At 46.7% G+C, this 22,269-nt stretch overlaps 1 protein-coding gene across 2 annotated transcripts in view; it reads left to right on the top strand.

Moving 5' to 3' along the window:
* Nucleotides 1–22,269, top strand: part of ABTB3 (ankyrin repeat and BTB domain containing 3) — a 176,160-nt gene that overhangs the window by 144,318 nt on the left and 9,573 nt on the right. The window contains exons 6-14 of one of the 2 annotated variants that reach the window (XM_075050920.1): nt 88–177; nt 3,327–3,428; nt 4,546–4,639; nt 4,748–4,883; nt 6,557–6,777; nt 8,263–8,441; nt 14,815–14,886; nt 20,404–20,509; nt 21,318–21,420. In XM_075050920.1, coding sequence (XP_074907021.1) covers nt 88–177; nt 3,327–3,428; nt 4,546–4,639; nt 4,748–4,883; nt 6,557–6,777; nt 8,263–8,441; nt 14,815–14,886; nt 20,404–20,509; nt 21,318–21,420 — 1,103 coding nt within the window. The remainder of the gene's footprint in view (nt 1–87; nt 178–3,326; nt 3,429–4,545; nt 4,640–4,747; nt 4,884–6,556; nt 6,778–8,262; nt 8,442–14,814; nt 14,887–20,403; nt 20,510–21,317; nt 21,421–22,269) is intronic. The other variant, XM_075050922.1, reaches the window with a different exon arrangement.

Here is a 22,269-nt window from a genome sequence, read left to right as displayed (position 1 = left end):
ATACTTTAATAATTGTTTAAAAAATCAAAGAGAGTTCTGTGTTAAATTTGTCAATTCCTTTGTTTTTTAACTCCAAAAAATGACTAGGGCATGACTCCACTGATGTATGCTTGTGTCAGGGGTGATGAGGCTATGGTGCAGATGCTGCTAGATGCTGGAGCAGATCTGAATGCTGAGGTGAGGACTTTTTGTTGGTTGTATCTTTGTTCTGTTATTTGTTTACATCTTAAACTACCCCCTGAAACTGTAGCAGAGGGAGAACCCCAAGAATTAAAAAGAAAATAAATTTGTCTTATCCTGGATGGCACCACTTGAAATGAATAGTGAAATCAAACTGCATTAGGTTAGTATTGGGATTCACTGCACGAAAGGGCTCAAGTCATCGGACTTACCCCACAGGTAATATTGATTTAGTTGTTCGCACACTGCAATGAATACAGGCATTAGCAGTAGCATGGAGCACAGCTCTAATGATACTGGAAGGACTCTCTGAATCTCAGCTGAGTTAAAATGAAGAGGGTAAAAGAAATACCCGTGTGATAACCTGCCAAAGCTCAAGCATTTCTATGCATTGGGACATTCCAGCTAAGCACCCCCAGCACACAAGTGCAGTGTAGGTTCCACTGTTTTGTTTTACAAAGAGCCTTGGGCTAAAACTGTTGGATGAGGAGCTTGAAGCTTCCAGAATATAAACGTCTCTTTGATGAATGCACATCACAAACTTACACAATCTGTCCACCAAACAGATTGTTGTCCGACTCTGTGCAATGCAGGTATGTACATTTTTAAAGAGCCGTTTGAAAATCTGCGGAAGAACTATTTGTTAATGATTCCAGTTTCAATTTGTTGAGGTCATGAGTAAATTAAGCTGTCTGCTTCACTTATCTGTGTTCCATCTGTTCTGTTTGGACTTGAGCGAGCTGATAAATTGTAGTCACTGCTTTCAGCCAGACGTTTTGCACTTTTAAAAAATCTAATTTAAAAGTAGAAATGGATGTCACCTCTAAGAGACTGATAGTCGTTACTATCTGATTGCTGTTTGGTGGCTCCTGTGAAATCAGCTGATGATTTCAGTTCCCCAAATTCAAGCACACCACCCTCAAGAGCTGGCAATAATTGAATATTTGAACCCTTGTTAGTGCACTCGATAGACACACCAAAGACTAGATGGGCATGGAGACTCCTTTAACCCTGCCTGTGGCTCAGAGGTGAGATGGCATTATTTGGTTCCTAGGACAAGTTTTCATTAGGAGCAGTGCTCCCAGTTGCTCCAGTAATCTTCCAGACTTGAACCAAATCCAAATTTAAACAGTTTTGTCTTCCTGAAACTGCTGACATCTGAGAGAACAGCTCCAGTGAGGAATGTGAACCTCCTTGATTCATTTCTGTAGAGTGTTTGCTCTAAAATCAAATGAAAACACTTTGGGACAAGAACTGTGAATAATTATGGTGTGCAATTATAAGATGATTTGTGCACACCACAACCAACTGTGCAAATTGGGCAATTACAGCAAAAAAAAAAAAAGGCAAATCAACCATGAACAAAAATAAATACTCTGTCAGGTGCCTGCATCATTTTCCCCCTTTCACTTTGCAAATCAGTTATATATATATGTTTCCAAAAGTAGCTTCAAATGCTGGGTGCCTCCCTTTTTGATTGCCCATCTTTAGTGAAAATGGACTCATTTCCAGATGTGCTGAGAAGCTGCAATTCACTCTGGAGTCAGTGGGACCTGTAGCTGCTCAGCAAATCTCAACTGAGGCCTTAGAAGCCCAGTCATCCGCAGGTCTTTTGCAAACACCAAAAAAAAAAAAAAGGAGCAAAGGAGTTAAAACGACTTCATTTTCTTTGCCGCTTGCCGTGAGCTGCCCCGAACAGTGGTGGGAATCCGTGCTTGAGGAGGAGCTGGATGCATTCGCTGAACCGTGATCCTGCCCGTCCTCACCCTCCGCTGCTCTTGTTCCCCAGCCTGAACCCCAGGGCTCGAGCTGCTCGATCCTCTTCGTTCTGAGCAAACCCAGACCCAAAGAAGCCCTGTGCCTTTGCTCAGAGGCCAGCACACTTCTCCTGTTGCACTTTGAGCTCTTTCTTTGGCAAATCTGGGTGATAACAGCCAGGTGCTGGTGCAGATCTGCTTCTCTGGCAAGCCGCAGGATCCGCACGGGCTCTTCAGATTTTGCCCTCATCCCTGTCCTTGGGACTGAGGGCCTGGTCGTGTGCTTCTAGCAAAACGCTGCATGTGGCGCTTGGAAATGCGAGCTGCTAATGCAACCGAGCATTTAATAACTGGCCCTGCTCCCCTACATGGATAAAAGTACTTCAGACAACGTAGTGAAAGCTTAGCTGGCTGATGAGACAGAGATGGTGCATCTTTTACTCTGATTTTAGTCCTCCTCTGAAGATCAATAATAAGATTTTGAATTTTAGTGTCACACTCCATCTGAGTGTGCAGTCTCGGAATGCAATTGTTCATTAGATTTTACCATCTCTGTGAACCTCATCAATATTAATACTCCCATCTTTAAGACGGGGAAACTGAAGCAAAGAGTGGTTATTCATCTTCCTCAATGTCTACATTAGAGGCACGAGGCACTAAGGCGTAGAAAATGGAAGGAGCAATGTGAAAAATACCATTTTGTTTTCTAAGGGTATAGTTTGCATCTCTTTTAACTGTCACCACCCTGCTTTTTTAACTCAACTCAGACAGGAGAAGGCAGTAAAAGGAGTTTTCTTAAAACATTTTGTGAAGTGCCACTCTGCCCCATCACTTCTCAGCTGTCTTTTTTCCTCTGGTGGGAGGGGAGGAGCCTGGAAGCACACCTGTGAACTCTAGGGTAGGGCTTGTGATGTGTCTTTCATGACAGCAGTGACAAAAGTCATACTGATTTATGTGGAAAGAATTTCTTTGGGCCTCGAGCAATCCCAAGACCCGGGGCTGTTGATACATGGTCTGGAGAAGTCAGTGGGAGCGGTCCTTAGCTGTAAGCGTCCTGATCCGTCCCTGCTTCCCCAGTGTGTGCTGCTGTAACCAGCTGTGGATGTTTTGACCTTGTGCAAAAGTATCTGGTGGCCAGTGGTTTAGATGGAGCTACAGTAGTTGGTAAAAAGACTTCATTTGGTATGAACTCTATTCAAGCTGTCAAATCGGCATGAACAGTTTTAATATTGAGAAAATTTTTGCAGGAAAAAAAATGAAGCCAAACATTTTATAAAGCACCTTTCCCAGGTTTTCTGTTTCACTTTCTCCCTCACATGCCTGGCTCTCAGGCAGGTTGAATTTTATTACGTATAGCTCTTTAAAAAAATAACTTTAATTTGTTTGTAGGTTGTCAGTACTGCTCATAAATACCCATCCGTCCACCCTGAGACCCGCCATTGGACAGCTCTGACATTTGCTGTGTTGCATGGACATATTCCTGTAGTTCAGGTATTATTGTATTTCCCTACCTGCATCTCATTCTTTTGTTTCTCCTCTTCAGTTCTAATTACATCCATCTCAAACCAGTATCCTCTTGTCATACTCATATTGGTTACTTCTGCTTCTTCTAGAGTGTACTGATATATAATAGACCTATTATATAGCGAATACGTTGTTCAAACCTTAACCAATATGAGGTTTAAATAGGACAATTTCAAAGCAAAGGTGCACCAAAGAAAGTCTGACAACTCCTTGTGCTCCTTCCTGACCACTTGTTTTGTATGTTTGTTTATCCATTCATTACACTTTCTTACACTAGAATATTCTAGCAAACACGAAACAGCTGCCTTGGTGGGGGAGAGGTGGACAACACCCCTTGTGCTGCTCCAAAGCGGGAGAAGCACTCCTTCTCCTTACCCCATCGAGGTGTCGCGTGGGATGTGCTGGTTCTGTGCTTTGGCATCTCAAAAGTTGAGAAGGTTTATTCTTCAAAACAGCGGTGTCTATGGCACGCTTAATGAAGCGCCAAAACTGTGAAGGCCTCAAGACAGAAATGGCCAAGAGGGGGCTGGAGCACAGGCTCCATCCTGCTCTCCTTGGCCACTTTTGTTTTCAGTGTTGTTGTTATTTACGTGGAAGTGTCCGCGATGGAGATCACAGCTTTTGGACTCACTGCTGCAATTGGTTCTTAAGAATTGCCTTTCTTTTGGCCATGTCTTTATATAAAAGATGGAGGCAATTGAAATCTGATCCATTTTAGGATGGTGCTGGGCTTCTAGAAGACCATGAAGGAAGGATGCTTGTCGGGCTAATTTTCCGTACTTCCATCTTCAGCGCATTACTTCCTAACACTGACCTTACCCCATTTCCCATTCAGAAACACTGGGTTACACTTTTTTGGCTCTGAAGTTGGACACTAGTGCTCCTGGTGTCTGGCAGCATAAAATGAGCGAAAAAAGGAATCGGTTTGCCTCTGTGAAACAATGGGCAGAATTTGCATGTCACTTGTCTCCATCGTACCTGGTTTGCAGCTAACAAGAAGCATTAGACTCCCATCCGTCACTGTTCATGAACTCTGAAGACTGTGATACCCCCAGTTGCTCTAAATGGTGAATTTTCTTTCTAGCTGTTGCTGGATGCTGGAGCAAAGGTAGAAGGTTCCTTGGAGCATGGAGAGGAAAATTACTCTGAAACTCCTTTACAGTTGGCAGCAGCTGCTGGTAAGGACTTTCTCCTCCCACTGTAATAAATTCTTCAGTCGGGGTCTGTGGTTTAGGTGAGCAAATACTGGATTTTAAAAGAAGTAAAAATGCATCTCTTGCTTGCAGGAAATTTTGAACTGGTCAGTTTGCTGTTGGAGCGAGGAGCTGACCCCATGATAGGAACAATGTACAGGAATGGCATTTCCATGACTCCACAAGGTGACATGAACTCTTTCAGTCAGGCTGCTGCACATGGACACAGGTAGAGTGGGAACAAGTCTAGTGGCATCCTTCAAGTGCTTATTTTTTGCCTGGGTGTCCGGTTTGAGCAGATGGGTGAAAGTTCTGCATGAACGATTGAACATGCCACCAACTGAGCAGAGACGTAAGGCTTTTTGCTAGCATGTGAATTTAACCAGTTGGTGGTACAAGCTGCTTTTTGATATCTGATTTTAAAAAAAAAAAAGGAGGTGACTCCTCGTGGTGTGTTGCAATGCAGTGGTTGTTAAATGGCAGCTGATGTGACGGCAGAAAGGAATGCCAAAGACATTCCTTCTGAATTTCTTGACGTATTTCTCAGATTTGAGTGAATCGTGTCTGTACTGCTGCAGCCTTAATTTTCGTTGAATAGAGTTTCTGCATCTGTGTTTCCTGTAAAGTCCTGTATGTCTTAATGTTGTATGTATGCTGCAAATTAAAAAAAAAAAAAGTAATGAAATGAGCACCTGGCATGCATGAACTTGCAACGCTCAGGAGTTGACTGCAGTGTAATGGATTAGTATTATGATCTTCACGTTCCTACTTTTCTGATTGTAGCCATCCAGAGGAACATAGATACAGGTTAGAGACAGTACCTACCGTCTGTTTGCTTAGAGACAAGCTGCCAGTCTAACAACATGCTAACGGCATGTCAGGGCAGGTTCGCGCAACGCTGCCCATCTGGAGCCTGCGAGGGATCCCTGGGACAGAGCGGACAGTTTGGTTATCGGAGTCTCACGTTCGCCACTCCGGCCTTGCTGCCAGCTGGCGTGAGTGGAAGCCGTGTGCCTGAGGAGGACCCGGGGCTCTCCTCGGCTTGGCTGCTGGCCGTGCACGTTGAGGGCCACGGCTCTTACGTTTCTACCCGTAGGCCGCTCACGCACACTCCTTCCTCCTTCCCTCTCTGCTGCGGATTTGTTTGGGACACGCCATGCCCCACTGCCACCCCACACCGGGGTCTGAGCAGGGGCAGGGAGGACGTCGGAGTACGAGGGAGGTGGGATGGGGGCCAGCCTGGTTTCTCTTCTCACGACTGCGAAACCGAGAGCGACTCTGTTGAGGTTGATGAGGTTACGCTGGTACGAACCTCAGGGCATCAGGTCTCTGAGTTTGGGCTTTGCTATTTGATGGCCCAGTGATGGATCGGTGGCTTTGCAGAGTAGTCCCAGATGTGCTTGAACCTGCCCTGACTGGCCTCGTTGAATGTCTAGCTGCTCCAGCTTTCCCAGACCGCTTTGAGTGTTAATCGAGTGGTGGTGCTTTCGGTAGCTCCAGGCAGCTCCCTTCTCAAGTGGCCTCCATGGCGAAAGTCCTGAGAGCTCGTCCAGAGGCACCTCGGCCTCCCCTGATTGTGGGAAGAAGTCCTGAGTCACGTTTGGCTCGTGGGTCTCTGTTCCCACGAGATGCCGCTACTCATGCGACATCTGCACGGTTCCTGTCACGACAGCAGCGTCTTGCAGACGCGGCCCAGGCGATGCAGGTGGGCTAGCAGGAGCGGTGCTTGCCTCGGGACTGCTCTCAGCCAGTCCTGCCGTTAGTTGGAGTAATTTCCTGGATAGGTGTCCTAATTTGCCACATCGCAGCAAGTATCCCGGGCACAAAGAAAGCCAAGCCGCTGACTCTGCTCTCCCACCCTCTCTTTCCCCCTCCTTCTCTCTGTCGTGCTGCGATTGACAGGAACGTCTTTCGTAAGCTGCTTGCTCAGCCGGAGAAGGAGAAGAGCGATATTCTGTCACTGGAGGAGATCCTGGCTGAGGGGACGGACTTGCCCGACTCAGCGGCGGCTCCGCTCTGTGCCAGCCGCAACAGCAAGGCCAAGCTGAAAGCCCTGAAGGAGGCCATGTACCACAGCGCCGAGCACGGCTACGTGGATGTGACCATTGACATTCGGAGCATAGGTCAGTCCCGGCACCCTCTCTCCTCTCCCTCCGGGGAGGGACCGCTGTCAGAAACACATCTCTTTTGATGGGCTGTTGCTTAAACCGACCACAGTTGCACCTTCCTCAGCTCTCGTGGAAGCAGAAGGTGACAGGGGATTGGCAGGTTCCTGGCCCATTTCAGCTCCACAGCGTGCCTCGTTCAGGGACCGCTGGCGCTTTTCTGCAGGACAGAGTGGTTTCCACCAGCAGCCATCTTCACTGCTGCGTGGCAGAGTTTAGGAGTCCAAATCTTAACCTGGAAATGCCCCAGGTAAGGCTCTGAGCTGGTGTTCGGCTGTCGTGGGCCACCTCCAACAGCTCCTCTTTTGTACTCTGCTGTAAAGCAGTCCACCGTTAAAAACACCTTTTATTTTCTGAGGTTTGTGAGCCTCTGAGGGCAGGAGCAGGGAATTGGCTTCTTGGTGTGCCAACTCTGCCAATGCAGGGCTTGAACATCATACCAGCCCACTGGGAAGCCGCTTCTGCCCGTGGGGAGGGTGTTTGGGTAGCACGGAGGGGAATCAGTCTGGACCAGGTATTTACCGTCCCCATTGATTTGCATTCAGTGAGAGAGACCCGAGCGCCTGGCACGCCTCTGCCCGCTGCGGTGCTCCAGCCCTGGGGACATGTGGCATGGGTCAAGGTCTGCGGTGGTCTCAGTGGTGGCTTAGCGGGTGGGCTGAGCAGGCGAAGACCTGGCGATGAATGAGAGGAGAGCGACGGGACTGTTCTCCAGGCACTAGGCATTTGCTGAAATGGAAGGAAAAACCTTTTGTAGCCAAACGCCAGGCTTGCGTTTCCTCCCACTCCATTCTGCAAGAGCAGAAACTAGGTCACATCCAGCCTAATGCCTGCAGAGGTACATTAGCTCCATGTGCTTTCTCGCTCAGTGCATGGGAGCAGTTCCCTTTAAGTTCCTGGAGAGTGGTTCTGCCACGACAAACTCCTTGGAAAGGCTGATCTGCTTAACTTGCCCAGCGGTGTTTAGGGAAAACAGTAATGATCAGGAGAGGACGTGGGGTAGCACTTAAAGAAAGTTTTAAGCTGAAGACCACCAGTTTGTATCCAGGTGGGTAGTGACCAAAATCCTGGTTTTTACCATTTAATGGCTCTCCAGGGCCGCATTCAAACAAATGAGCTAGTGTAAATCTAGTTTCCAAAAGGCTTTTGCATCACAGAGCACCACAGCAATTACCACAAATTGGCAGTCTCAGCAGAGAAGCTGAAGGCTAGATGAGCAGAGAGACCACAGTCTTCTCTTAGTATTTGGAGGAAAGCCTCTGTGCATTAGGTCTGGGTTGTCCTGATAACCACCAGCCTTCTCAATCGGGGATAAGTAGGAATTTGATTTCTAGGGTTATTTGGCAGCTTTTGCTTAATATCTTAGCGTAAGTACAGGTAAAAAAGCAGAAGGGCACATCCTTCTCTGAAGCTGGGAATATGAGCTCTGTCCTCTGTCCGTAGGTGTTCCCTGGACACTGCACACGTGGCTGGAGTCCTTGCGCACGTCCTTCCAGCAGCACAGACGACCCCTCATCCAGTGCTTGCTAAAGGAATTCAAGTCCATTCAGGAAGAAGAGTACACAGAGGAGCTCATCACGCAAGGGTTGCCTCTGATGTTTGAGATACTGAAAGCCAGCAAGGTAGGATAAATTACGTGTTTTAAAGAAATCAGCCTTATTCCCATCCCATAAGACACAAAGCTTGTGATACTGTTTTTGCACAGCTGTCCCAAAGCTTGTTTGGACTGTATAGGATTATTATTATTTGTATTATGTACCTCAGGTTTTTTTCCACTGTGGAGGCGTGGGTTAAAAACACACAAGCTAATCACATCTCCTGCTAGAACAGCTTAATACTGATGCTAACAGTAAGCTGGAGAGACAACAGAAGCTGATGCATGGTGGTGAAATTAAAGTCAAAAGGGTCACTGCAGTATGGCAGAGATGTTGATAACCAAACCGACCCAAAGAGTAACTTTACCCAGCTTGTTTTACAGGACCGTACAACAAAGCTAATGTTCGTGTTTGCTTTGGATTTTGTTAACCTCTCACATGACTTTCTTTTCCCTTCATGTGGGATTTGGACTCTTAAACTTGTGGGGAGACTGGTTTCTACAAGCACAGAACAGGATAATTTTTTTAAATCTTCTTTGTGAGTGTTTGTACTTGCAGCCTCCCCAGATTTATTCCTTCAGCTGACATTTTCTTAGCCAGACAAATCAGACTAACAAAACCTTTTGAGGGAGGTACCATTGAGTATGCAAGTATAATAGCAAAGGGGATGATCATGGGGGAGGCAAGGAGAGGAAAATGTCTTACCTAGTGAAGGAAGGATGCTTTATTTTAAAACATGTTATAACCAACAGTCTCTTCTCTACTGGTCCCTCTGACAGTTGGTTGCTCCCAAGGAATGCCCAGTCAACTTTACTGTTACCAGAAAATCATTTTAGTGATGAAAAGCATCAAAAGGATTTGATTGCTATTCTTTTTCTCATGCGACACAATACATGTTGGTGTGGTCTTCTAATTGTTTAACTGGGAAGTAAGTGACATTTCTCACCCAACTCTATGTGTAACAGCAAGGCGCAAATAATTTTTAGCACCTGCAGCAATAGCCTAAATAATGTGAAAAGGGGAGAGGTTCTGGTGCAGGCGCTCAATACTAAAAGGTTCCAGACTTAGAATAGCTAATGAAAGCCTACATGGATTTATTTCTTGTATCCTGCTGCAAAAGAGGGCTTGGACTACAGTCCCGAGCAAATCCTGAACACTTGTTCCAGCAATTGTTCCGATTTTTGTTCCTGCGAGCCTTCCTTTTGGGATTAGTTTGTACTGGGTGGGTATTTATGGAGAATATTTGAGATAGCGTTTAGGAAATCATTCCAAATCCTAGGATTTGTAGATTCCTTGTTCTGAACTCGCTTAGGTTAATGTATGTTCACCCAGTAACTACCAGCAAGGTGCTGTTTGGTTTGAAAGATGATAAAAAACTAATCATATTGAAAACTTAACAGAGATTAGGTTTAGGCCTTGTAATCTAGGATGAGGGATGGCTTTAATTGCTCTTCTCCAGGGTGGCTGAAGCCAAGGCCAGTGATCATTGTTAGTATAAGTTATTTACGTAGGATTATACCTATGGGACATGTTAGACTGGGTCTTCCAGAGTCTATTGTAGGAGACCTGGAAACGAGTAAGACTGCTACCTTCTGCTTTGGGTTCACTTAAAACCTAAAATGTGGAGGGGTGAAAGGACTGTAGCATCACAAAAACCCCTACACAGCAAAGAAGAAATCTGTGCTGATCTTTATTCCTGCCTCTGGGCCTAGGGGAGCTGCCTGTCTTCACTCTTCATGAGCATGCATATTCGCAAATAACACACACATACACTGCTTCATATTCTGAGAAAAATAATGAATCATTCTGGGACACTGAAAGGGTTTACAAATTGTCTGCAAATGGCATGAATTATTGCAGCGGTCTTGTCCAAACGGCCTCTCACAAAGCCCTCCCAGACAGAAATGAGGACAGACTCTATGCAACCCTTTGGAAGGAATCAAAATAAATTCATCTGTAGGAGAATGAGCCAATAAAAGTTCTCCCTGGTCACTCTGTAGAAGGCAGCCGAGGAAAGCTGAGATTCAAAAGATCTTCTGTTCCCCTTCTCTGGAAGGGATGAGGGCTGAGACCGTTCTTTATGTATACCCACAGAATGGAAATCCCCTTTGAGAGGTGCAGAAGGGCCGTAACTGTGGTTCACATCCTTCTCTTTCGACAGCAAATTGTGGAGCTCTGCATTTTGTAGAGCTGTGGGGAGAGGAGCTTGATTTGCCCACACGGACATCCTTTTCCCTGTGGGCTGGGAACTTCGAGAGAGATTACGGCTCTTGCTAAACATCACAGTCTGGCCCAGTACATTTCCTTAATGAGTTTTTCAGGGCAAAAAGTATAAAATAAGCAACTAGGAAGCACAGAGCCACTTAGCGTTTCTTGGCTGATGTAAAACAAGATGTCCCATTTGCTGCATATTGTGATGCTCAGTATAATGTAATTGCATGGCAACTTGCACCTAATAGAAATGGTATTTTGCATTCCTATAAAAAGTTCCAACTATCCCATAGTCTCAGAACAATTTACAAATTTTAATGAGTTGAGACATGGAAGAAGATCTTATCCTCCCTTTACGAACAGGGAAACTGAGGTAATTAAAGAGGCAGATTTTCAGTGCCTTGTAGAGTGACAGTCTCAGCCTCAGAAGCTGTGACAACCTGGATAAGCCAGACTGCAATTTGTAATTTGAGTAATTTGGCCAGAGAGACTCTCCAAAAATCGCATAGAAACATAGGGCAGGTCTCAAAGTAGAAAGCACACCTTCTGCCCCCACCTTCTACTTTGCACTGTCAGACAAAATGTTCTTGCAGGTTCCCAGGCCATGCAGAAAGGCCAGATACTACAAAAATGAAAAGATTAAAGAAAAAGTAACCAATACCCGTACAAGAACACCATCAGATATAAGGAGTCCCTTTTGTCTTACAGATGTTTTTTAAAATGCCTGTTCCTAGAAGGTCCAGATGTGAGGGTTTATGTGGGAGCTCTGCCACCAGCCAGCACTGGTGTCCATCAGGGTGGCACTCCACTCCCGTTTATGTGCTGGGACACTGGACAGTAGAAATAAAAATAAAATTTGCAGAAGTTCTGATGCTGCAACACAGAACGGCAACAAAAATTGGCAAACCAGACAAAACTGCAGAGCTGAAGTCCCTAGTTTTATTGCCCCTCTTCAAGCTGTGAAATAAGCGGGTAAGAACAGCGAATAGATTGCACTTCAGTTGTTTGCTGCTGCACTAAAGCCCTGGAGGAAGACTTCCAAAAGCACAAATGAAGGTTCGATACCCAGCTCCAGGTGTCTTCCAGTGGGACGGAGCGCTTTCATTTCCTTTCATGCCTTTAAATGTCTTTATCAGCTACACCATTGAGAATTGGATGGCGAGTGGAGAAGTGGCAGTATTTCCATGCTGGCGAGGCAGAGCTGTGAGAACATGCAGAGAATCACTCTGCACTTGCCCCCCCCCCCCGCGGTTCCTGCTGTCATGCAGTGTGCTCGGGTCATTACCAAACCAAAGACCAGAGATAAGGTACTCTGGAGAAAGCAGCATCAGTGGAAAGGACACGGAGAGCTCGGTTTAAGGCACTTTCCAAAGAGCAAGCAAAACTCAAACCGGGAAAGCTCTGACACTAAAAACGTCAACGACGTGGTGGTGGATTTGGGCCACCAGATGAGGAGGAAAGGCACTGCCATTTCGGGATGGATTGAATCTCTGTGGCAGACAAGCATGCAAACATAGCCTGCTAGAAGTGGTTTGGACAAGGCTGCGTGAGAAAAGCCGGAGAGACACTTCTGGGAGCAAGTAGCCCTGAGCTAAACTTGAGCTGCTGCGTAGAGCAGAGTTGAGTCCCTCAAAGCTAAGATGACACCAGAGATCTTGTTACAGAAGAAGGATAGGAGGATGCAGCTGAATTTCTGCCTGTTGGAATCTGTGTTGTGCTCTTTGTGGCCTGGGGAAACCCCCAAACTTCTTGCTGGGATCTCTCCTTTGCCTCCAGACGAGCTTGATGTTTGCTTTGCCCGAGCTTGGCTCTGAGCTGGATTGCCCTCCTGCCCCATGTCAGAGGACCATATTTTCCTGAGGAGTGGATATGCTTGAGGGCTGGCCACAGCTCAGAGATTGCCCCCCTCCGCCCCAAATAGCAAGTCTTGAAAGAGCTGCATGGAGGCTGCACCCAGATCTGCAGTCTTGTAGTGCCCGAGGTGGGGCTCACAGGTCAGCTCTTCCATTTTTGCAGGGAGGTTCTCTTGAGGATAACGTGCAGAACGTGCAGGATGCTTCTCTGTCCTCTGTCTATGAAAATCCTGGAGCTGTTTCAGTTTGATCTTGACATTTCCACAACCTGAAAAGAGAGAGACTCAAAACCACAACCTTGGAAGTTAAACACATCTGGCCTTTGGAGGAGGCTGGTTTTAGATTTCCACTCTGGAGCTCAGCGTGAGCTTGAATTGTCATTAAAATCACCCAGCTCCATCCATGCAGACGAGCCAGCACCGTTGCTGGTAGTACGAGGTTATGAGCCAGTTTCATCCACTGCTTTTTCTGCGTACAGCAATTGACATCAGATTGTCCTTGGCCTAGTGTTTTGAGGAAAAATACAATCTTTTAATTCCAAATAATCTCTCTTACAGCTTTCTCCCTTCCCCTCGCAGTATGGACAAGGAGCTGCTATTTGCCATTACTTTGGATCCTTTGTGGGCACACATCACTGAATTGCGTGTTAGTCCACGCGTGCATTGAGCACACGTGCTGCAGCGTTGTCTGAAGCTCTGTCTGACACCGGAGGTGCTTCACACCAGGAAAACTTGGCTTAGGACTACGAGTATTCCTGCTAGTGTATTGTCCAAGACAAAATCAGCTTGAAAAGTCACGGGAGGGGCCCTTCATTGCCATTCCTCTGTTGCGTTCTGCAGCTTTCTCTTCATCCTTCCCATCAGTTTCTGTCAGTGACAAGGTCATTTATTTTAAAATTTAGGCCATTAGCGAGGTGTTGATCGCACTGTGCAGCCAGGCTTGTTGAAAGGTGCAGGAAACTACTTTGCAAAGATGTTTCCTCAGAATTTAAAATTCCTACAGAGTTTCCCAACCTCTACAAATGCACCTATAGGCAGCTGAAGAAACCTGCAGGAGTGCAGAGGCTGTTTTGGAAGGCTGAGCTTTTTGAGTAACAGCCATCAGTCTGGTGAGTTATTGAGAACAAATAACAATTCAAAACAATAACCAGTTTTTAAAATTCTAAAAGGATGAAGGCATGTGGGTATCTTGAGAAACCTAGCCTATATAGTTTAAAAGCTAAAGCACTCTTTCAGCAGTAACTCAGCAACTTGGAATCCAAAATCTCTTAGAAAGTAAAGTCTGGAGTTGTTTTTTTAATACATCTTTTCAGAAATAGCAGCATGTAGCCTCTGTCACAGATGCAGTAACTACTGACAAAAAAATTTCACATCTCCAACAAAGAGAAAGCAGCAGGAAAGGCTGGAACGCCTGCCTGCTCTGTTGCAGCAAAATGTTCAGAAGCTGAAGCTTGAGGTAGGCATCCTGTTTCTTTATTGCTGTGGTCTTTCTGGATTTAATTCCTCTAAAACAAATGTCGGGAGAGGTTCCTCAGAGAATGTCAACAGACTCAGCTCATGTGTCTGTTCTACAAAGTCCAGGCATGGTGGTCGGCAAACATCAGCTTTCCCCCAAGGTCTGCACGTGACCTAGAAAGTGGCACTGCTAGAAAATTCCCCTTTTTGTCCCTTGCTTCATGATGGGCTGAAATGAATATTTAAGATGAGCTTGAGTGAAACCGTGTTTTGCTGTATGAAACCAGACTACCCTGTTCTGCAGGAAGGGCTTAGGGGAGAGGGGAGAGGTGAACCCTCTGCAGCGCTCGGCTCCTAGAGGAAAGCCCTCCCTTGGGAGAGTGCTGTGCGTGTTTCTCTTGCCTGGAGACAGATCAGGAAAGACCCCTCTTTGCTGGGTGAGATTTTACTTCCTTGTTAAACTGCTTTTCAACAGAAAATTGAGGTTTTAATATAATGACAGGTTTCATTAGAATATTTGTTCTTCACATAATATTTTGCCTTTCTTGAAAAAATTAACACCTGAAAATGGAATATTTTGGCTGATGACTGAAATACTTTAAGTGAAGAAAAATGTGGACTTTCTGCAGAGGAGACAGACACACCAAAACCTGCACTAAAAATAACACTGAAGACCTCCAGGATGCTAAAGTGCCCACTTACAGGTTCCGTGAGTGGTTAGTGCCCTTCTGTGTGTCAACTAGTGCCCAGCCTGCGCTTGGTGATTGATCTTTTGGCTGGGACTTTGAGTGATTTCATAAGGCGGTTTTCACTGTTCTCAAGTAATTGCAGCAATCTGTAACGTTGCCCGTTGTCATTTGTAGTAATTCTGTGTCTGAACAGTTCAGAGTAACCAGGACGCAAGTTATCCACACATGTACGTCGTGCATTCTCCATGTGAGATGGGAACGCCAGGTACCGAGCAGCATGTTAATAACAGACTGTTAACTCTGTCTCGTGTTTTCGTAACGCAGATTCAGCTTTGTACTAACACAGGTTTGATTTTTTTTCTACCCTCTGTCTGCCTTCTAAAATGTTTCCCTGCCAGAGGCAGGAGCCGTTTCTTCATTTACAATAAATAAATGCCATGGATGTGACACCTGCCCTTTTCTGGGCTCTCACCCAGGGATTAGACTGTGCCTGGGGATCCGAGCTTTTTACATACAATGCACAGCTGTGATATAAAGAGCCTTTTGAAACGGAGGCTTGGCAGCTTTCCCAGAAGCTAACTGAAGGGTCCATTTGTGCCTTACCTGTGATTAATTCTTTTCCGTTTGTATTTGCAGTGGAAGGACTTGAGCCCGGCACTAACAAAACCCATTTTGTTACGCAGTTCACTGCCTCTAACTGTATCTCCAACCTCTGGGGCTTCCCTACCTTTGCAGCTGTTGACTAATATTAATTATGTGTATGCGGTTTAATCATCTAGGAGTGACCCTTTAAAGTGGCATTTAATCAGTTTTGAGGCAGCTGGCAAAAGTGAATTATGCTAGAAGACCGTAGTGGAAACACCTAGGCAAGGATGGAAAAGGTTCAGAGAGAGGGCGAAGAAAGTCTCGTAGAGTTTGGGTGCTCAGGGCTGGGGCTCTGCAAAAAGCCCCCTATCTTGCTTCGCTCTTTATCGGCTCTTTCTCGGAAGAAGGGAGCATAAACAGAGAAATAATTCAAGGGCATCCCAGTGTGTCGTGGAAGGAAGTTCATGGATGAGTCCTCAATGGGCTTGGGGTATCCTGAGACTCCACCACTGCTGGAACAGCTGTCGGGGACCACATGTGAAATGGGTGACTGGAAGCGGCACTTCTGCTGCTCTGCGTTTAGCAGAAAGCGGGATCGTTCCGGCATCCTCAGGACCAGAGAGAGAAAAGATACCTTTGCCAGCACCCCTGTTCCCTGAGCAGCATGATTTCTCTGCTTGGGGGGGGAGAGATGTGTATTGACGGGCAGACACTGAGCCCAAAAGAGTAAGTGTGATTTTTCTGCTTAACATAGTGAGCTTTTGGCTTTGGAGCTTTGTGGTAGAGGAATTTGAGGGCCTGGCACACTTAGGTTAAACTGGCATTAATGGGGCTGAGCTGGTGAGAGTGACATCAATAGAGGGAAACCCCAAAGTAGTGCTTGGGATTTGAGAGGCAAAGAAAAGCAGCCTAACTTGTTACCACTGTAGAGGGCAGCCACGGGGAGGTGGTGGGATATCTATAGGCCAGTGAGGAGAACTAAGGAGTGGGTTTTGAGCAGTGCAGAGATGTGGTGCGGGAATGGGGGAGCCTATGAAGAAGAGGCAGCTGAAGCAGAGTGTGGTCAGAGAAGAGCAGCAAAGCTTTAGCCTAACTGCTGAATCTAACCTGAGTTTTCCCTTTGAGAGTTTGGAGCATAGCCACCAAGATGGCTATGTATGGATGTATCTTCCACAGGTACTGGAGAAAACTGGCTGTGTATTTCCCAGCTATGCCCAGTACCTTGTAGGACCACGTCCCAGAATGGCTAGACTGGGTTGAACTGGGTAAGATGGAATGGAGCAAGCTCTCCCAGGGTATGTGCTGAAGTCTGGAGGAGCCTTTCCTGAGTCCTGCCACAGACGGTCATCAGACTGACATTCAGGAAAAAATAATCCTGCACTCTCCACCCAGGTCTTCACCTCTTTTCAGATCAATTGGCTAGTCACCTCTGCTCCAGCAACTTGAAAACCTTCAGCTTTGCTTCAAAAGAATTTATTAATTCCCCTCACAGCTCAAGTGCATTCACCAGGAGTGGGGAATTCCTTTAGATCTCTGCTGAAGAATGCTTTTAAGTCAGGAGACCGCTTGTATCTACAAAGCAAAGTTGCTTGCTCACCAACCAACTCTGCTGGAAGCACCGTCTCCCTCAGAAGATTCACTGTTGTTCCCTGTTCCCTCTTGCCTATCTGTAAACTACCCCATAGCTAGGTAAATATTTTTATTATATCCTATGCCAAGCTTTCTTCCCCCTCCCACAGTAGAAGATGCGCATCAGCTCCCTTTGACTGCGAATGAACGCCCATGTCTGAAAGGAAGCTGGCCTCGCTCCAGGTCTCAGCCTCGCACATCCTGGCACAATGTTTTTCAACATCAAACTATAGCGAGAAAACAAACTTCGGTTGCTCCTCAAGTGTTGGTATCGTCGCCCACAACTGCTGCAGCGAGTTCTTACAGCTGTTATTTCACAGTCAGCTGTGATACTGATAGGGTGATAGGATAAATGGGGAAGAATTATCCAGCTCGGTGCTTAAATGGGATGGATGTAACCAGGGCAGCTTCTGAGCTTCCCAGCGTGGGCACTGTGCGAAGGGGAAGGTTGGATAGGCTGGACACGTCCTCCTGTCTGCTGGAGCAACGCTGGTGCCCCAGGTCGTGGACTCTTGCAGTTGTTCCCAGTTACTTCACAGGCAGCCCAGCTCAGCCTGCTCCAAGAGTAGGATTCGGCTTTAAAAAGTCAATTTTTTCCCCAGCCACCCAGTCGCAGGCAAAGCATCCCTTTTCTCTCTCCTCTTTGCTGCCTCTTTCTGCCTGGTTTCTTGGTAAAAGCCAGCAGAGGCTCTGCGGGGAGCAGATCCAGGGCGACAGCCGTGTAAGCTTGGCTGTGCGTGGGGTGGGGAGGGAAGCAAGCTTGCTCTGCTGTACTAGCTCACTGCTCCCCTCCCAGTGTCTCGGGGAGAAAACTTGCTGCTCTTTGTTAGCAATGACTCTAAATGAGCACATGCTTCACCTTTCTAGCCAAGCACATTTTTTGGCCTTTCGGTGGCCTGTGTTCTAAGTATTTAATGTTATCGACAGAAGCCAAAGGTCTCCAACCTCCTCTCTGCCAAATGAGATCAGTGTCCTGCACTGGAGGTCTGAAGCTCCGCAATGCATCGAGCCACTGTCTGTCTGATGGCCCCGCTTTCTTTGATGTGCCGATCCTAAGGTCTCTTTTCTCTTTGTCCCGTCTCTGTTCTGTGTCTCAGGGTTTTTAAGCATCTCTCATGAGAATGTATCACGTCTTGAGCTAATTAGAGCTTAGTTTACACCAGGTTTTTCACAGGCTCGTGGGCAGTCAGTGGCAAGGTGGCTTTATAATGGGCTTGTGTCTGCACACCACAGGGTTCGTGCCCCGTTGGTGACCCAGGGAGCTGGCAGCATCTCGCGTGTGTAGGCAGGCTCCCATGGGGTTGTCCGCATTCCCGACCCGTTCATCCCGTTGTTGGAGTTAGGAGCAAGGATCATCCTCTCCCACCTGCGTGACTGGGTTTGGCCCGTTCTTCCCCAGTCTCGGTGCACCTGGACGTCCTGGTGCTGTGGCTCGGACTGGTGAGCGAGACCCCCAGCTCCTAATGAGGCACTGGGAGATCAATACCCAGATCTTCCATCAGCGCATTCCCACAGCCAGCCCAGAAGGAGGAGATGCATCATCTTTATTGATGTATATGTGTGTTTTTAAAAAGCTATTGCCTGGCACAGCTGTAGCTGGGACTGCTGAGTTCGTGGACCCACTAAAACCTCAGCGGCACAGACAGGACCTGTGCAGCCCAGCAGATTCGAGAGGGAGCTGCCAGCAGCTGTCCTCTTCAGTGCAGTTACTCTGCTTTTATTCACTGCGGGTAAAGGTGAGCGTTGCTCTTCCAATTATGCCTCTCCTCTCCAGAAGCTTCCCTCTGCTCTGAACCATGGAATTATCCCCATCCTCTGTTGTATTTACTGACTTCTTAGCATCTGCCGGATCCAACTGGGAGCTGCCCTGCTGGTAATCAGCATCCCCCCGGACGCACTCCTCCCTGGCTGACTCAGTCGGCCGCCGTGCTTCGGCACAGCCCTTCCGAGCAGAGAAGCAATTGCTCTTTCTGCCCTGTCTGTCTAGAGCTCTCCCCCCAAGCCCTCCTGGCAGCTGAGTCACTTCCTTCTTTAAATCTGGCCTTAAATCTTCCTTTTCTCTTTGCTCTGTGATTCACTCCCTTTGTGAAGTGCTTCGCAGAGCTCCGGCTGGAAGATGTTGAACAGAGAGACGCTGCCGGTGCGAGACGTCCTCCTTGTCTCAGAGCCACAGCGGTGAGCCCCTCTCCAAGGGCTGGTCCCTGCCTTGTGCTAAATGGTGTCGCTTAGTATCAGTATTTCTCTTATCTTAGCGTTTCTTTCAGCGCTACATCTGACATAGTACTAGGAGCCAACTCCTGCCTGTGGGCGAGCGCGTGTAATTTCCTTTGACATCGGCGTGTGCCTGTGAGGGCACAGCTCTACCCTTTCCCACCCCATTTGATTAGATTCAGTAAGGGAGTCATTACAGGATCTCTGCCACTCCCCCTCATCCCTTGTGGGATTTAAGGAGCACTGCTGTTAGGACTGAGCTGAAATATGCTCGGAGAAAGGAAAGCTTCAATTTCTGCTCTATAAGCCTGGAGATATTTCTAGTATAACAACTACACTCCTCAAATTTTTATATTAAGATTTTATTTTTTTTTTGTCCCTCACCTGCTTATTTCCTTGGCCTTGGACCCTCTTATATTTAAGTGCCTTGCCTTTTCACAGTTTCCTGGTGTGGAAAAGGGTCGCAAACCAACAGGGTAGTTAAAAGATGTCATCATGAATTAGCCATGTGGCAGGGTTGAACTTGGCTAGACCTGCTCCAGTTATCAGCAAAGCACGGGATAAAATTTGCCAAAGCTTTTAAATCCTGCTTTCAGCTGTGACTTAGGTAGTTAAGCACTAAATCCATTTCACTACCCTTTCAGCTTAGGCGTACGAATACTCAAGTTGCTGAGGCGCTTAGGGAAGTGTCCTGCGGGTGCCTTGCCCCCAGGGTCTGGGCAGAAATGGGTAAGGCCAGGGACCAGACCTGGTTCTGTGAAGGTCTGGTGGCTTCCACAGGACAGTGGTGCCCAGGCCAGTGCCAGTGGCGTAAAAGCACGTTAATGAAACATTTGGGATTGAATGGGGAGATTCAGTGGCAGACTGTGACGCTTCAGTCACTCTGTAAGGGAGGGTCTGTTTGTGAGACTGTTGAATGCAGGCTGCGCAGCTATATCTGTTTGTAGCTCTGGTTTTCTAAAACGTGACCGACGACTGTTTTCTAAACAGCGACAAAAAGTCATTTTCCAGTACAGTAAGTCTGCAAATGAAATGAAATTGTTATTGTAAAGGAGCTTTGTTTCCGTGGAGGGGATAGGGGCTACGGAGTTTGTTAGGAAAAGAAGACCTCTGGTCCAAGGAGAGGACTTTTCATTTTAACTAATTCCTGCAGGAGACATACCAATCAAGGAAATGAGAATTGCAGTTTCTAGCAAATAGTGATAATCCTAAGCTCTGATTTTTAATAAAGCTTCAGCAATCACATTCTTCAGCTTCAAAACAGGCAACTCTTGAGAACAACATAACATCTCTGTTGCATACTGATCTCACCTTGCATACTAAGCTACATTGCATATATTTGTTTTCTTTTGCTTAGAACGAAGTGATCAGCCAGCAGCTCTCTGTCATTTTCACTCATTGCTATGGACCCTACCCTATTCCAAAGCTCGTTGAAATTAAGCGCAAGCAGACCTCTCGCCTAGGTAAGTGTGACTTGAAGATACTCGTTGGTTCTCCAAGGAGAGTTGTGGAAAGTCTGCATCGTTGGCCGGGTGCTTGGGGGGCACAAGGCAGAGAAAAACCTGAATTTGAAAGGGGGAACTAGAAAAAGGAAGGGCCCCAAACTTAGCCTGACCTGAAACACCTGCTGAAATCGGGAGGGTCATCAGGTGCGTTAGAGTGGGACTGTAAATCTGCAAAGATTTGTCTGTGTTGCTAATTAGGCTGGGATCCGAGCCTGGGGCCCAGAGCCAAATGTCTGTCCGCATCTCAAACCGCCGAGGCCGGCTGCGGGCGATGCTGCGGCGGCACAGCCCTCCCAGCCCTACTGACAGAGCCCGGGTTGCTTTAATGCGACCAAGAGAAGACCCAAGCAATTTTCCAGGACCCTCTTCCCCTTTGGCACGAAGACTTCCCCGCACAGGGAGGGGGACGTGATAGGGTATAAATGAGCGTAGGGCCCTCCAGCATCCGTTCAGCTGCAGTTTGCTTTGGGTAGCAGAGCTGGGAGGCTGTGCCAGCTCCGCACGGTGGGGATGGCTGGCTGTCATCTCAGCAAAGGTCGTCACGGACTTCAAAGCTTTGAATTCCCTTTGTCTGAACTCCACGTGGCTGTCTGGGGGGCTTCTGTCTCAGGCTGTCCAAAATAGCTTCATGGGCTTTACTCATTAAAAACAATATCCTTTTACGCTATTGTCGTCTTTTGTCAAAACAGGAAAATATTCTGTACGTTTATGACCTCTTCCAAACTGAAGTTATTGGCTTTTTTTTTTCTTCTTTTTGTGATTCTAGATCCCCATTTTCTTAACAACAAAGAGATGTCAGATGTTACATTTCTGGTGGAAGGAAGACCATTTTATGCACACAGAGTGTTGCTATTTACTGCATCCCCAAGGTAAAATATAGAGACATTTCTGGGTTTTAACAAAAATAGAATTTGATGTTGTGGTTTTGCTTTTTTCCTTTTTTTGTTTGCTGCTGTTAAGATTCTTCGAGGGCTAGTGGCCCAATCTCCAAGTTTTTCCTAAGCAGAACATCTCAACGACTTGATTCTAGTTGATCTGCGGGATGTTTAACAAGTGCTCCCATCACTAGATTCCTACCCAGTAAATGATCCATGCTTCTGGCCACGCATCTGACTTCATTCCACTGAGGCACATTTGCATGGAGCTCATTGCTGCATCCAGCTCTTAACCGTAGAGGAGTCTTAATATTTTGATTCTTAATAATCATTTATCCTGTGAGTGGCTAAATCCTGCCTTGTATTGTTGTAGGCAGTCTCCAGGAAAAACAAGCTACTATGACACAGTTCATTGCCAGCTTTTGACATTTTTTAAATAAAATAAAATATCTACGAAACATATCATACTGTATCTAAAGGCAGTATTTATAGTCTGTTCCCTGTGCTCAGAAGGCTGGACGTGGGTTTTCCAGCTCAACCCAACCTTAAAGTTGCTCACAAACTTTATTTGTATGCAGCTTTATAATTAAAGGTGTGCTTTTAAATAAACCTAGCTGGCCCTCCATAAGGGCTTATTTCAAGACGCGGCAAGGACAAGCCACTGAGTTTGGGTAGTTTGAGCAATGTGGGAATTGGTGCTAGATGTGCTGCCAACCCAGAGCACAGAGCAAAGAGATTTGCCTAAAGCAACTGCAGTAACTGACCCTGCCTTCAATTAAGAAATGGGTATTTTGGTTTAGAGCGTGTTGGTAGAGGTACAGGCACATTCCAAACTCCAACTTT

This window comes from Buteo buteo, chromosome 19 (genome assembly GCF_964188355.1).
Source record: "Buteo buteo chromosome 19, bButBut1.hap1.1, whole genome shotgun sequence".
Lineage (NCBI taxonomy): Eukaryota > Metazoa > Chordata > Aves > Accipitriformes > Accipitridae > Buteo > Buteo buteo.
The sequence above is the reverse complement of the archived record's forward strand: the minus strand, read 5'-3'. Positions and strand labels throughout refer to the sequence as shown.